This window comes from Cetorhinus maximus, unplaced genomic scaffold (assembly GCF_964194155.1).
Source record: "Cetorhinus maximus unplaced genomic scaffold, sCetMax3.hap1.1 HAP1_SCAFFOLD_3948, whole genome shotgun sequence".
Lineage (NCBI taxonomy): Eukaryota > Metazoa > Chordata > Chondrichthyes > Lamniformes > Cetorhinidae > Cetorhinus > Cetorhinus maximus.
In genome coordinates this window covers 8,005-21,068 of record NW_027599853.1, presented here as the reverse complement: position 1 = coordinate 21,068, position 13,064 = coordinate 8,005, and the positions used below count along the sequence as shown (strand labels likewise).

Below are 13,064 nucleotides of genomic sequence, written 5' to 3'. Positions count from 1 at the left end.
CAGTGAGATCCCCTCTCATTCTTCTAAACTCCAGTGAATACAGGGCCCAGTCGGCCCAATCTCTCCTCATACGACAATCCCGCCATCCCAGGAATCAGCCTGGTGAACCTTCGCTGCCCTCCCTCTATGGCAAGTATATCCTTTCTTAGGTAAGGAGAGCAAAACTGCCCACCATACTCCAGCTGTGGTCTCACCGAGGCCCCTGTCCAGCTGCAGTAAGACATCCCCCTGCTCCTGCGGGGAGACCGAAACCCAACCGAAGGCCAACCGGCCACGTGCGCGTGAGGGCCTCCCCGTCCCCAGCCACTCCAACCCGTCCCCAGCCACTCCAACCCGTCCCCAGCCACTCCAACCCGTCGTGTGACGCTTCCCGGTCCTTCTGCCCCTTTCCAGGCACGTCCGACAACAACCGCTACAAGACGCTGGACTTCAAGGTCAACCTCAACACGGTCCTCCACGGCTTCGCCGGCTACTTTGAGACCATCCTGTACAAGAACGTGACCCTGAGTAAGTTCTGGAATGTTCCGGCCGGCCGTCGGCCCAGCGATTTCGGGCCACCCTGTTTTCTGCTCTTGACTCCGGAGGGAAACCTCGATTGAATCTCGCTTTGCAGACAGCCGAGCTGCCGATCGTGCTTCGATGAATGCAACAGTCGTAGTATTATTAACCGGAGATGTCTTTCCTCACTCAGGCCAGTTAGAGCTGATGTTGGGTCTAACTCTTTGCTTCCCCTTCCCCAGCTGGGCTACTCAAATAAAAAGAGTTGTCTTATCGGGGCCCCTTCAACTGGTTCCCCACCCCGTCCAACGTGTCTCTGGCTGATCCGCGGTCCATCTTTCATCAACCCACGTCCCCTTAATACTTTCGAACAAAGAGCTCCCCGGTCCCTCAAGAGTTCAACGTAACTGATCCAGCCCTCCAAGAGAGAGAGTTGCGGACCACTGGCAGTGTCTGGGTGCAGAAGCGTTTCCTCATTTCACTCCCGAAATGCCTGGATCTCATTTTTTAGACTCGGCCCTCGAGTCCGAGACTCCCCGGCCTGTAGAAATAGCTTCTCTCTCGAGCCACCCTATCTCTTCCCCTTAATTGTCTTGAAAATTTCAATCCAATCAAACCTTAGCCTTCTAAATTCCAGGGAATATAACGCTAGGTTATGTAAAGTCTTCGCGTAACTTAACCCTTGGAGTCCAGGTATCGTTAAACCCAAACCCCTTCCCGTTCACTCCCACTGTACACAATCCCAATGGACCCAAACCCCTTCCCCTTCACTCCCACCGTACACAATCCCAATGGACCCAAACCCCTTCCCCTTCACTCCCACTGTACACAATCCCAATGGACCCAAACCCCTTCCCCTTCACTCCCACCGTACACAATCCCAATGGACCCAAACCCCTTCCCGTTCACTCCCACCGTACACAATCCCAATGGACCCAAACCCCTTCCCGTTCACTCCCCCCGTACACAATCACAATGGACCCAAACCCCTTCCCCTTCACTCCCACCGTACACAATCCCAATGGACCCAAACCCCTTCCCGTTCACTCCCACCGTACACAATCCCAATGGACCCAAACCCCTTCCCGTTCACTCCCACCGTACACAATCCCAATGGACCCAAACCCCTTCCCGTTCACTCCCACCGTACACAATCCCAATGGACCCAAACCCCTTCCCCTTCACTCCCACCGTACACAATCCCAATGGACCCAAACCCCTTCCCGTTCACTCCCACCGTACACAATCCCAATGGACCCAAACCCCTTCCCGTTCACTCCCCCCGTACACAATCACAATGGACCCAAACCCCTTCCCCTTCACTCCCACCGTACACAATCCCAATGGACCCAAACCCCTTCCCGTTCACTCCCACCGTACACAATCCCAATGGACCCAAACCCCTTCCCGTTCACTCCCACCGTACACAATCCCAATGGACCCAAACCCCTTCCCCTTCACTCCCACCGTACACAATCCCAATGGACCCAAACCCCTTCCCCTTCACTCTCACCGTACACAATCCCAAACCCCTTCCCCTTCACTCCCACTGTACACAATCCCAATGGACCCAAACCCCTTCCCCTTCACTTTCACCGTACACAATCCCAATGGACCCAAACCCCTTCCCGTTCACTCCCACTGTACACAATCCCAATGGACCCAAACCCCTTCCCGTTCACTCCCACTGTACACAATCCCAATGGACCCAAACCCCTTCCCCTTCACTCTCACCGTACACATTCCCAATGGACCCAAACCCCTTCCCGTTCACTCCCACTGTACACAATCCCAATCCCAAACCCCTTCCCCTTCACTCCCACTGTACACAATCCCAATGGACCCAAACCCCTTCCCGTTCACTCCCACTGTACACAATCCCAATGGACCCAAACCCCTTCCCCTTCACTCCCACCGTACACAATCCCAATGGACCCGAACCCCTTCCCGTTCACTCCCACCGTACACAGTCCCAATGGACCCAAACCCCTTCCCGTTCACTCCCACTGTACACAATCCCAATGGACCCAAACCCCTTCCTGTTCACTCCCACTATACACCATACCAACTTAAATCTCTCTTTTTGGAAGTCGGGACCATGATCTCTGACATCTTGTTGATGTTTGTGTGCAGGTATCCGGCCAGACAATCACTCCCCGGGGATGTATTCGTGGTTCCCCATCCTGTTCCCCCTCAAGGTGAGTTCACTCTCATTGGCTACTCCTCCTCCCATTCGATTGTATCGTTTTTCAAACCACACATTTCCTAGTTATCAATCATCTGAAACACTCCCAGGACAGGTACAGCAAGGGGTTAGATACAGAGTAAAGCTCCCTCTACACCGTCCCCATCAAACACTCCCAGGACAGGTACAGCACGGGGTTAGATACAGAGTAAAGCTCCCTCTACACTGTCCGCATCAAACGCTCCCAGGACAGGTACAGCACGGGGTTAGATACAGAGTAAAGCTCCCTCTACACCGTCCCCATCAAACACTCCCAGGACAGGTACAGCACGGGGTTAGATACAGAGTAAAGCTCCCTCTACACCGTCCCCATCAAACACTCCCAGGACAGGTACAGCACGGGGTTAGATACAGAGTAAATCCCCCTCTACACTGTCCCCATCAAACACTCCCAGGACAGGTACAGCACGGGGTTAGATACAGAGTAAAGCTCCCTCTACACTGTCCCCATCAAACACTCCCAGGACAGGTACAGCATGTGGTTAGATACAGAGTAAAGCTCCCTCTACACTGTCTCCATCAAACACTCCCAGGACAGGTACAGCACGGGGTTAGATACAGAGTAAAGCTCCCTCTACACTGTCCTCATCAAACACTCCCAGGACAGGTACAGCACGGGGTTAGATACAGAGTAAAGCTCCCTCTACACTGTCCCCATCAAACACTCCCAGGACAGGTACAGCACGGGGTTAGATACAGAGTAAAGCTCCCTCTACACCGTCCCCATCAAACACTCCCAGGACAGGTACAGCACGGGGTTAGATACAGAGTAAAGCTCCCTCTACACTGTCCCCATCAAACACTCCCAGGACAGGTACAGCACGGGGTTAGATACAGAGTAAAGCTCCCTCTACACCGTCCCCATCAAACACTCCCAGGACAGGTACAGCACGGGGTTAGATACAGAGTAAAGCTCCCTCTACACTGTCTCCATCAAACACTCCCAGGACAGGTACAGCACGGGGTTAGATACAGAGTAAAGCTCCCTCTACACCATCCCCATCAAACACTCCCAGGACAGGTACAGCACGGGGTTAGATACAGAGTAAAGCTCCCTCTACACTGTCCCAATGACGACGGTCTCTAATGCCTTGTTTCTCTCTGTGGTCCGACCCCAGCAACCCATCTGCGTGAAGGCGGGAGAGACCGTCTGCGCCCGTTTCTGGAGGTGCGCCAACGCCAAGAAAGTCTGGTACGAGTGGGCCGTGACGACTCCGGAATGTTCCGCCATCCACAACCCCACCGGCAGGTCCTACACCATCGGCCTCTGAGGCCCAGCCAAGCCTCCTCGACGTCTGTCTGTCTTCGTCAGCCCTACGCCCGCGTGTGTGTGTCTGAGCGCCCGCGCCGGTGTGTGTGTGTGTTGGCGCTGGGGTCAAGTTTCGAAAGGCCTTTGACCTTCGACCCCTGGGGCCCAGGATTGTTGCTGCTGAAATTTTTAAGAGTGGTTTACAGGAGGTACACGTCAGTGAGGAACTGCGTATGTGTGTGTGTGTGTTTGTGTCGTCTTCTGTTTGAACTCGCATTAAAATAGATTGCCCATTGCTTCCTGTGTCACGTTTTTTGACCGTTCTGTCACGGGGATGTGGGTTTCGCTGGGCCGGGCCCAGCATTTATTGCCCGTCCCTAATCGCCCCCTTGAGAAGGTGGTGGGGGCTGAGCTGCCTTCTTGAACCGCTGCAGTCCCCTGTGTGGTGTAGGTACACCCACGGCGCTGTTAGGGAGGGAGTTCCAGGATTTTGTCCCCTGTGGTGTAGGTACACCCACGGCGCTGTTAGGGAGGGAGTTCCAGGATTTTGTCCCCTGTGTGGTGTAGGTACACCCACAGCGCTGTTAGGGAGGGAGTTCCAGGATTTTGTCCCCTGTGGTGTAGATACACCCACGGCGCTGTTAGGGAGTTCCTGGATTTTGTCCCCTGTGGTGTAGGTACACCCACGGCGCTGGTAGGGAGGGAGTTCCAGGATTTGGACCCAGCGACAGTGAAGGAACGGCCGATATATTTCCAAGTCAGGACGGTGAGGGGCTCGGAGGGGGAACTTCCAGGTGGTGGGTGTTCCCCATGTGTCTGCTGCCCTTGTCCTTCTCGATGGTAGCGGTCGTGGGTTTGGAAGGTGCTGTCGAAGGAACCTTGGCGGGTTGCTGCAGTGCATCTTGTAGATGGTACACACACTGCTGCTACTGTGCGTCGGTGGGGGAGGGAGTGAATGTTTGTGGATGGGGCGCCGATCGAGCGGGGGCTGCTTTGTCCTGGACGGTGTCGAGCTTCTCGAGTGTTGTGGGAGCTGCACTCATCCAGGCATAGTGTGGAGTGTCCCCATCACACTCCTGACTTGTGCCTTGTAGATGGTGGACAGGCTTTGGGGGGTGTCAGGAGGTGAGTTACTCTCCGCAGGATTCCCAGCCTCTGACCTGCTCTTGTAGCCACAGTATTTATATGGCTGGGTCCAGTTCAGTTTCTGGTCAATGGTAACCCCCAGGATGTTGATAGTGGGGGATTCAGCAATGGGAATGCCATTTAACGTCAAGGGGGCGATGGTTGGATTCTCTCTAGTTGGAGATGGTCATTGCCTGACACTTGTGTGTGGGCGCGAATGTTACTGGCCACCAGTCAGCCCCGAGACTGGATATTGTCCAGGTCTTGCTGCATTTGGACACGGGGCTGCTAACAAGTATTTGCGTAAACTTGCATATTTGCACGAATTGTAAAAGGTTGAGGACCCAGCACTGATCCCTGTCGCTTGTTGCATCCTGCCAACCAGAAAGAAACAAGGCTTCATGGGCTGCTGCTGTTTCCTCTGCGTTGGGTCCAATATGACTCCTCAGAACCGGAGAAGAGTAAGGATGTGATGGGGTCGTCCGCTCTTGAAGAAGCGGGGAGGGGACAGGTGGAGCGGAAAGGGAAAGCTGGGGGCAGGTCAGAGGGCGGGAGAGGTTCAATGACACAAGATGTTGCCACAGAGGAGGTGTCAATAGCGGAATAAAGGTCTGAAAGCAGAACATGGAACGAGACAGGCAAGGATGGCGGGGAAATGCAAAATACGGTCTGAAGCCATTGAACTCAGTGCTAAGTCCGGAAGGCTGTAAAGTGCCTAGTCGGAAGATGAGGTGCTGTTCCTCCAGTTTGCGTTGAGCTTCACTGGAACAATGCAGCCAGGCCAAGGACGGACATGTGGGCATGAGAGCAGGGTGGGGGGTGTTGAAATGGCAAACGACAGGGAGGTCTCGGTCATGCTTGCGGACAGACCGAAGGTTGTTCCGCAAAGCGGGTCACCCGGTCTGCGTTTGGTCTCTCCGATGTAGAGGAGGCGGCATTGGGAGCGACGAATGCAACAGGCCAAACGGAGAGGAGCGAGAGTGAATCTGCGGACACAACGTGGAACCAGACCTCTAACCGTGCAAAACATAAGTGCCCACAACGTCCCTCTGCAACGGAAAGCGAGACATCATTTCGACACCGGGCCACGTGAGGAGAGACCAGCGACAGAAGCTTGGTCAAAGCAACGGGTTTTAAGGAACGTCTTAAAGGAGCAGAGAGAGAGAGAGAGACGGGCTGGAGGGGGTTAACAGAGTTAGGGAGGGGTGTAGGGGGCTGGAGGAGGTTACAGAGATAGGGAGGGGTGTAGGGGCTGGAGGAGGTTACAGAGATAGGGAGGGGTGTAGGGGCTGGAGGGGGTTACAGAGATAGGGAGGGGTGTAGTGGCTGGAGGAGGTTACAGAGATAGGGAGGGGTGTAGGGGCTGGAGTAGGTTACAGAGATAGGGAGGGGTGTAGGGGCTGGAGGAGGTTACAGAGATAGGGAGGGGTGTAGGGGCTGGAGGAGGTTACAGAGATAGGGAGGGGTGTAGGGGCTGGAGGAGGTTACAGAGATAGGGAGGGGTGTAGGGGGCTGGAGGAGGTTACAGAGATAGGGAGGGGGTGTAGGGGCTGGAGGAGGTTACAGAGATAGGGAGGGGTGTATTGGGTTGGAGGAGGTTACAGAGATAGGGAGGGGTGTAGGGGCTGGAAGAGGTTACAGAGATAGGGAGGGGTGTAGGGGACTGGAGGAGGTTACAGAGATAGGGAGGGTTGTAGGGGCTGGAGGAGGTTACAGAGATAGGGAGGGGTGTAGGGGCTGGAGGGGGTTACAGAGATAGGGAGGGGTGTAGGGGCTGGAGGAGGTTACAGATAGGGAGGGGTGTAGGGGCTGGAGGAGGTTACAGAGATAGGGAGGGGTGTATTGGGTTGGAGGAGGTTACAGAGATAGGGAGGGGTGTAGGGGCTGGAAGAGGTTACAGAGATAGGGAGGGGTGTAGGGGACTGGAGGAGGTTACAGAGATAGGGAGGGGTGTAGGGGGTTGGAGGAGGTTACAGAGATAGGGAGGGGTGTATTGGGTTGGAGGAGGTTACAGAGATAGGGAGGGGTGTAGGGGGCTGGAGGAGGTTACAGAGATAGGGAGGGGTGTAGGGGCTGGAGGAGGTTACAGAGATAGGGAGGGGTGTAGGGGCTGGAGGAGGTTACAGAGATAGGGAGGGGTGTAGGGGGCTGGAGGAGGTTACTGAGATAGGGAGGGGTGTAGGGGCTGGAGGAGGTTACAGAGATAGGGAGGGGTGTAGGGGCTGGAGGAGGTTACAGAGATAGGGAGGGGTGTAGGGGCTGGAGGAGGTTACAGAGATAGGGAGGGGTGTAGGGGCTGGAGGAGGTTACAGAGATAGGGAGGGGTGTAGGGGCTGGAGGAGGTTACAGAGATAGGGAGGGGTGTAGGGGCTGGAGGGGGTTACAGAGATAGGGAGGGGTGTAGGGGCTGGAGGAGGTTACAGAGATAGGGAGGGGTGTAGGGGGCTGGAGGAGGTTACAGAGATAGGGAGGGGTGTAGGGGGCTGGAGGAGGTTACAGAGATAGGGAGGGGTGTAGGGGGCTGGAGGAGGTTACAGAGATAGGGAGGGTTGTAGGGGCTGGGGGAGGGAGGGAGGACTTCCTCATCTGTAACCATTCATTCCTCTGATTGTAGTGAAGAGCCAATGATGGCCCTCTTCCGCCTGACTGACAGCCTCTTTACCCAATCAGGGAAGGGTCCATGGGTGGGACGTCGCCACATACGGGGACATGATGGACGTTTCTCTTGGCCAATAGCGGTCCGGTAGGCGGGAGAATGGATCCTGTCGGCTGTTTTCGATTGGCCGAGGGCCCTGATCGGCACTCCTCCCGAACAATGGGCTCCGGGAGCCGGGGGGGGGGGGGGTGCTGGTTATCTTTATTTCCATTGGCCGGCAGGCTCCCGATGGACAGCACCGCGGCCCAATGGACTATCGGGTTCGGGCTTTCGCTCACCATCGCTCGATGGCCACAGACCGCCCACTTTGAGTGACGTCCGCCTCTACCAATGGGCGGGCGGTGGGCGGAGTTGCGTCATCTCCCCAACCCCCCCCCCTCCTCGTGCGCGGTCGTGTACCACGAGGGGGGCTGTTTGATTGACAGTGGACGGGGAGGAGCGGCAGCGGCAGCCAATGGGGGCGCCGCGATGGCTGTGCACCGGCGAGGGCGGGTGACGGGCAGGCGGTCCGGCCAATCCGCGGCGGGCGCGCCTTTGACGGACAGCACGGCTGACCAATCAGCAGGGGACGTCCCTTTGACGGACGGGCCGGGCAGCCAATGGCCGGCGGCGATGGGGGCGTGTGTACACAGGCGCTGAGCCGTCGTGCACACGGAGCCGGAGCTGGTGGGTACACGGAAAGCGAGGTTTGACGGGGGGGTGGTCGGCGAGGGGATATTTTGCGTGGTAACGACGAAGGGGGGGGGATATAAATGTATATGTCGAAATAATTAACACCTCCTCACCCAACCACAACTTTCGCCCCCTCCCCGCCACCCCTGAGAAAGTTGGAAAGTTTGTATATCCCGGCGGGTGTGTACGTGTGAGGCGCTGCTGTGTACCAGGCCAAAGGCCGCAGCTTCCAGAAGCTTCGGGGAGGCGGCGCCTGCGCGGGCGGGGCATTCGTAGGCTCCTCCCACCATCCCTCCCTCCCCCACATCCGGGAATCTGGCGGGTGGCGGAGGGGGCGGGGACAGCAGGGACGTTTTAGCGTGGAACAGTGGGGTGGGGCCAACCGTTAGGGGGCGGGGCTAAAGCGGAACGGTGGACTGAGAGAGGGGCGGAGCCTCGGACACAGGAGAGGAGCAATGGGCCCATTGGGGGTGAAGGCGGCCAAGTGAAATGGGGCGGGGCCGATTGAGACGTGAGGCGGGGCCAAAGGGGGGAGAGAGAGAGAGAGAGAGGGGGGGCTTGGAGCCAAAGGGGGCGGGGCCAAAGGGGAATGCGGGGCACGGCGAAGGGAGCGAGAGGGGATGAGGCAGAAAGGGGGCGGGGCCAATTGGGATGCGGGGCCGTGGCCACGGGAGATGCGGGGATTGGCCAATGGGGATGAAGGGAGGCGTGGGGTGGGGCCACGGGCGATGTGAGGAGGAGCCAAGGGAGAGGTGGGGCGGGGCCAAGGGTGGTTGGGCGGGGCCAAGGGGGAGGTGGGGAGGGGTCAAGGGAGTTGTGGGGTGGGGCCAAGGGAGAGGTGGGCGTCGCCAAGGGAGAGGTGGGCGGGGCCAATGGAGGTGTGGGGCGGGGCCAATGGAGGTGTGGGGCGGGGCCAATGGAGGTGTGGGGCGGGGCCAATGGAGGTGTGGGGCGGGGCCAAGGGAGGTGTGGGGCGGGGCCAAGGGAGTTGTGGGGAGGGGCCAAGGGTGTTGTGGGGAGGGGCCAAGGGAGTTGTGGGGCGGGGCCAAGGGAGTTGTGGGGAGGGGCCAAGGGAGTTGTGGGGAGGGGCCAAGGGTTTTGTGGGGCGGGGCCAAGGTAGTTGTGGGGAGGGGCCAAGGGAGATGTGAGGAGGGGCCAAGGGAGAGGTGGGGTGGGACCTAGGGAGAGGTGCGGATTGGTCTATGAAGAGTTGGGGAGAGGCCAAGGGAGGTGTGGGGTGGGGCCAAGAGAGATGTGGGGAGTGGCCAAGGGAGTGCTGGGGAGGGGCCAAGGGAGATGCCATGGGAGATGTGGGGTGGGGCCATGGGAGATGTGAGGTGGGGCCATGGGAGATGTGGGGCGGGGCCATGGGAGATGTGGGGCGGGGCCATGGGAGATGTGGGGCGGCGCCAATTGAGATGTGAGGTGGGTCAATGGGAGATGTGGGGCAGGGCCAATGGAGATGTGGGGCAGGGCCAATTGAGATGTGGGGCGGAGCCAATGGAGATGTGGGGCAGGGCCAATGGAGATGTGGGGCAGGGCCAATGGAGATGTGGGGCAGGGCCAATTGAGATGTGGGGCGGAGCCAAGAGAGATGTGGGGAGGAGCCAAGAGAGATGTGGGGAGGGGCCAAGGGAGATCTGAGGAGGGGCCTAGAGAGATGTGGGGAGGGGCCTAGAGAGATGTGGGGAGGGGCCTAGAGAGATGTGGGGAGGGGCCTAGAGAGATGTGGGGAGGGGCCTAGAGAGATGTGGGGAGGGGCCAAGAGAGATGGGGAGGGGCCAAGAGAGATGTGGGGTAGGGCCAAGAGAGATGGGGGAGGGGCCAAGGGACATCTGGGGAGGGGCCAAGGGAGAGGTGTGGAGGGGCCAGGAGAGAGGAGAGTGCTAAAAGGGGAGGGGCCAAGGGAGACATGGGGTGGGGTCACTCGGTTAGACCACACTCGGAGCACCGTGCACAGTTCCGGTCTCCGTATCCCCCTCGGTTAGACCACACTCGGAGCACCGTGCACAGTTCCGGTCTCCGTATCCCCCTCGGTTAGACCACACTCGGAGCACCGTGCACAGTTCCGGTCTCCGTATCCCCCTCGGTTAGACCACACTCGGAGCACCGTGCACAGTTCCGGTCTCCGTATCCCCTCAGTTAGACCACACTCGGAGCACCGTGCACAGTTCCGGTCTCCGTATCTCTCGGTTAGACCACACTCGGAGCACCGTGCACAGTTCCGGTCTCCGTATCCACCTCGGTTAGACCACACTCAAAGCACCGTGCACAGTTCCGGTCTCCGTATCCCTCGGTTAGACCACACTCGGAGCACCGTGCACAGTTCCGGTCTCCGTATCCCCCTCGGTTAGACCACACTCGGAGCACCGTGCACAGTTCCGGTCTCCGTATCCCCCTCGGTTAGACCACACTCGGAGCATCGTGCACAGTTCCGGTCTCCGTATCCCTCGGTTAGACCCACATTCGGAGCACCGTGCACAGTTCCGGTCTCCGTATCCCCTCGATTAGACCACACTCGGAGCACCGTGCACAGTTCCGGTCTCCGTATCCCCCTCGGTTAGACCACACTCGGAGCACCGTGCACAGTTCCGGTCTCCGTATCCCCTCGGTTAGACCACACTCGGAGCACCGTGCACAGTTCCGGTCTCCGTATCCACCTCGGTTAGACCACACTCAAAGCACCGTGCACAGTTCCGGTCTCCGTATCCCTCGGTTAGACCACACTCGGAGCACCGTGCACAGTTCCGGTCTCCGTATCCCCCTCGGTTAGACCACACTCGGAGCACCGTGCACAGTTCCGGTCTCCGTATCCCCTTCGGTTAGACCACACTCGGAGCACCGTGCACAGTTCCGGTCTCCGTATCCCCTTCGGTTAGACCACACTCGGAGCACCATGCACAGTTCCTGTCTCCGTATCCCCCTCGGTTAGACCACACTCGGAGCACCGTGCACAGTTCCTGTCTCCGTATCCCCCTCGGTTAGACCACACTCGGAGCACCGTGCACAGTTCCGAATTTGGAGCAGGAGGAGACCATTCAGCCCCTCGAGCCCTGCTACCCCCATCCAATAAGATGGCGGCTGATCTGATTGTAACCTCTACCCCACATTCCCTGCCCACCCACCCCTGGTAACCTTTCACCCCCTTGTGAATCAAGAATCTATCTCGCTCTCCCTTAATAATATTGAAAGGCTCCGCTTCCCACTGCCTGTTGAGGGAGAGAGTTCCAAAGACTCACCACCCTCGGAGAGAGAAACGTTTCTCCTCATCTCTGTCCTAAATGGGTGACCCCTTATTTTTAAACAGTGACCCCCCTCCTCGTTCTAGATTCTCCCAAAGAGGAAACATCCTCTCCACATCCCACCCTGTCCGAGACCCCCTCAGGATCTTAAAGGTTTCAATCGAGTCGCCTCTCACTCTTCTAAACTCCAGCGGATACAAGCCTAACCTGTCCAACCTTCCCTCATAAAACAGGCAGCGCATTCCTGGTGTTAGTCTGGTAAACCTTCTCTGAACTGCTTCCAACGCATTTACATCCTTCGTTAAATAAGGAGGCCAATACTGTACACAACACTCCAGATGTGGTCTCACCAGTGCCCTGTACAACTGAAGCATAACCTCCCTAACTTTTATATTCAATTCCTCCTCACAATAAATGATAACTTTCTATTAGCTTCCTAATGACTCACTGTACCTGCAAACTAACCTTCTGTGATTCATGCACTAGGACACCCAGATCCCTCTGCACCTCAGAGCTCTGCAATCTCTCACCATTTAGATAACACGCTTCATACTAACCTTCTGTGATTCGTGCACTAGGACGCCCAGATCCCTCTGCCCGGCCGGTAACTGGTTTCCCCATGGTCTGTTGCAGGTCTACCGAGCGGTGAGGAAGTGAGGAGGAGGGCGGAGCCCGAGACGAGGGTGCAGACGGGGTCCCAGAGGGCAGCTTGGAGAGCGAGCGAGCGAGCGAGCGAGGGAGCAGGGGGAAAGCCCCCACCCCCGGAGAGCCGGATGGTGCGGGAGGCCTGGGCGGGCCGGCGGCTGACCGAGGAAGAGAGCGGCTGCCCCATGCCTCCCCCTCGGTGACCTCCAACGCCGCCGCAGCAGCCGCCGAGACGCTACCCCCCCCCTTCCCCACGGAGCCCCCATGTCCTTCAGCGCCACCATCCTCTTCACGCCCCCCGCCGCGGGCAGCGGGAGCCCGGCCGCCAGCGTGGCGGTGGGCGGCGAGGGGCTGGCGGTCAGCGGCACGGACCAGCTGCTCCACCTCATCTACCAGCGGCTGCAGACGGTGGCCGCGGCGGCCGAGGAGGCGCTGGCCGTGGCCCGGGCCAACCAGGCCATCCTGCGGGGGCTCCAGACCGAGGTGCGCAGGCTGGCCGGAGGGGGCAGCCCCTCCCCGCACCGGACCCCCGCCTCCCCCGAGGACACCAAGGCCCCCCTGGACACCGGCGCCGTGCCCCAGCCACCGCCGTCGGCCTCCCGGGAGAGCGCGACGGCCAACGGTCAGCTCCACGGAGACACCCCCTCGGCGCAGAACACGGTACGGTACACGTCAGCTGTCCGCGACACGCACCGAACGCACGGTACGGTACACGTCAGCTCTCCACCACAC

General features: G+C 58.5%; 1 protein-coding gene across 1 annotated transcript; it reads left to right on the top strand.

Moving 5' to 3' along the window:
* Positions 1–149: 149 nt before the first annotated feature.
* prmt5 (protein arginine methyltransferase 5) lies at positions 150–4,288 on the top strand (the record flags this gene model as incomplete). Its single annotated transcript, XM_078538120.1, has 3 exons — positions 150–507; positions 2,632–2,696; positions 3,862–4,288. Coding segments are annotated over 3 exons (576 nt in total), but the record flags the coding sequence as incomplete, so codon positions are not given.
* Between the last annotated feature and the right edge of the window lie 8,776 nt (positions 4,289–13,064).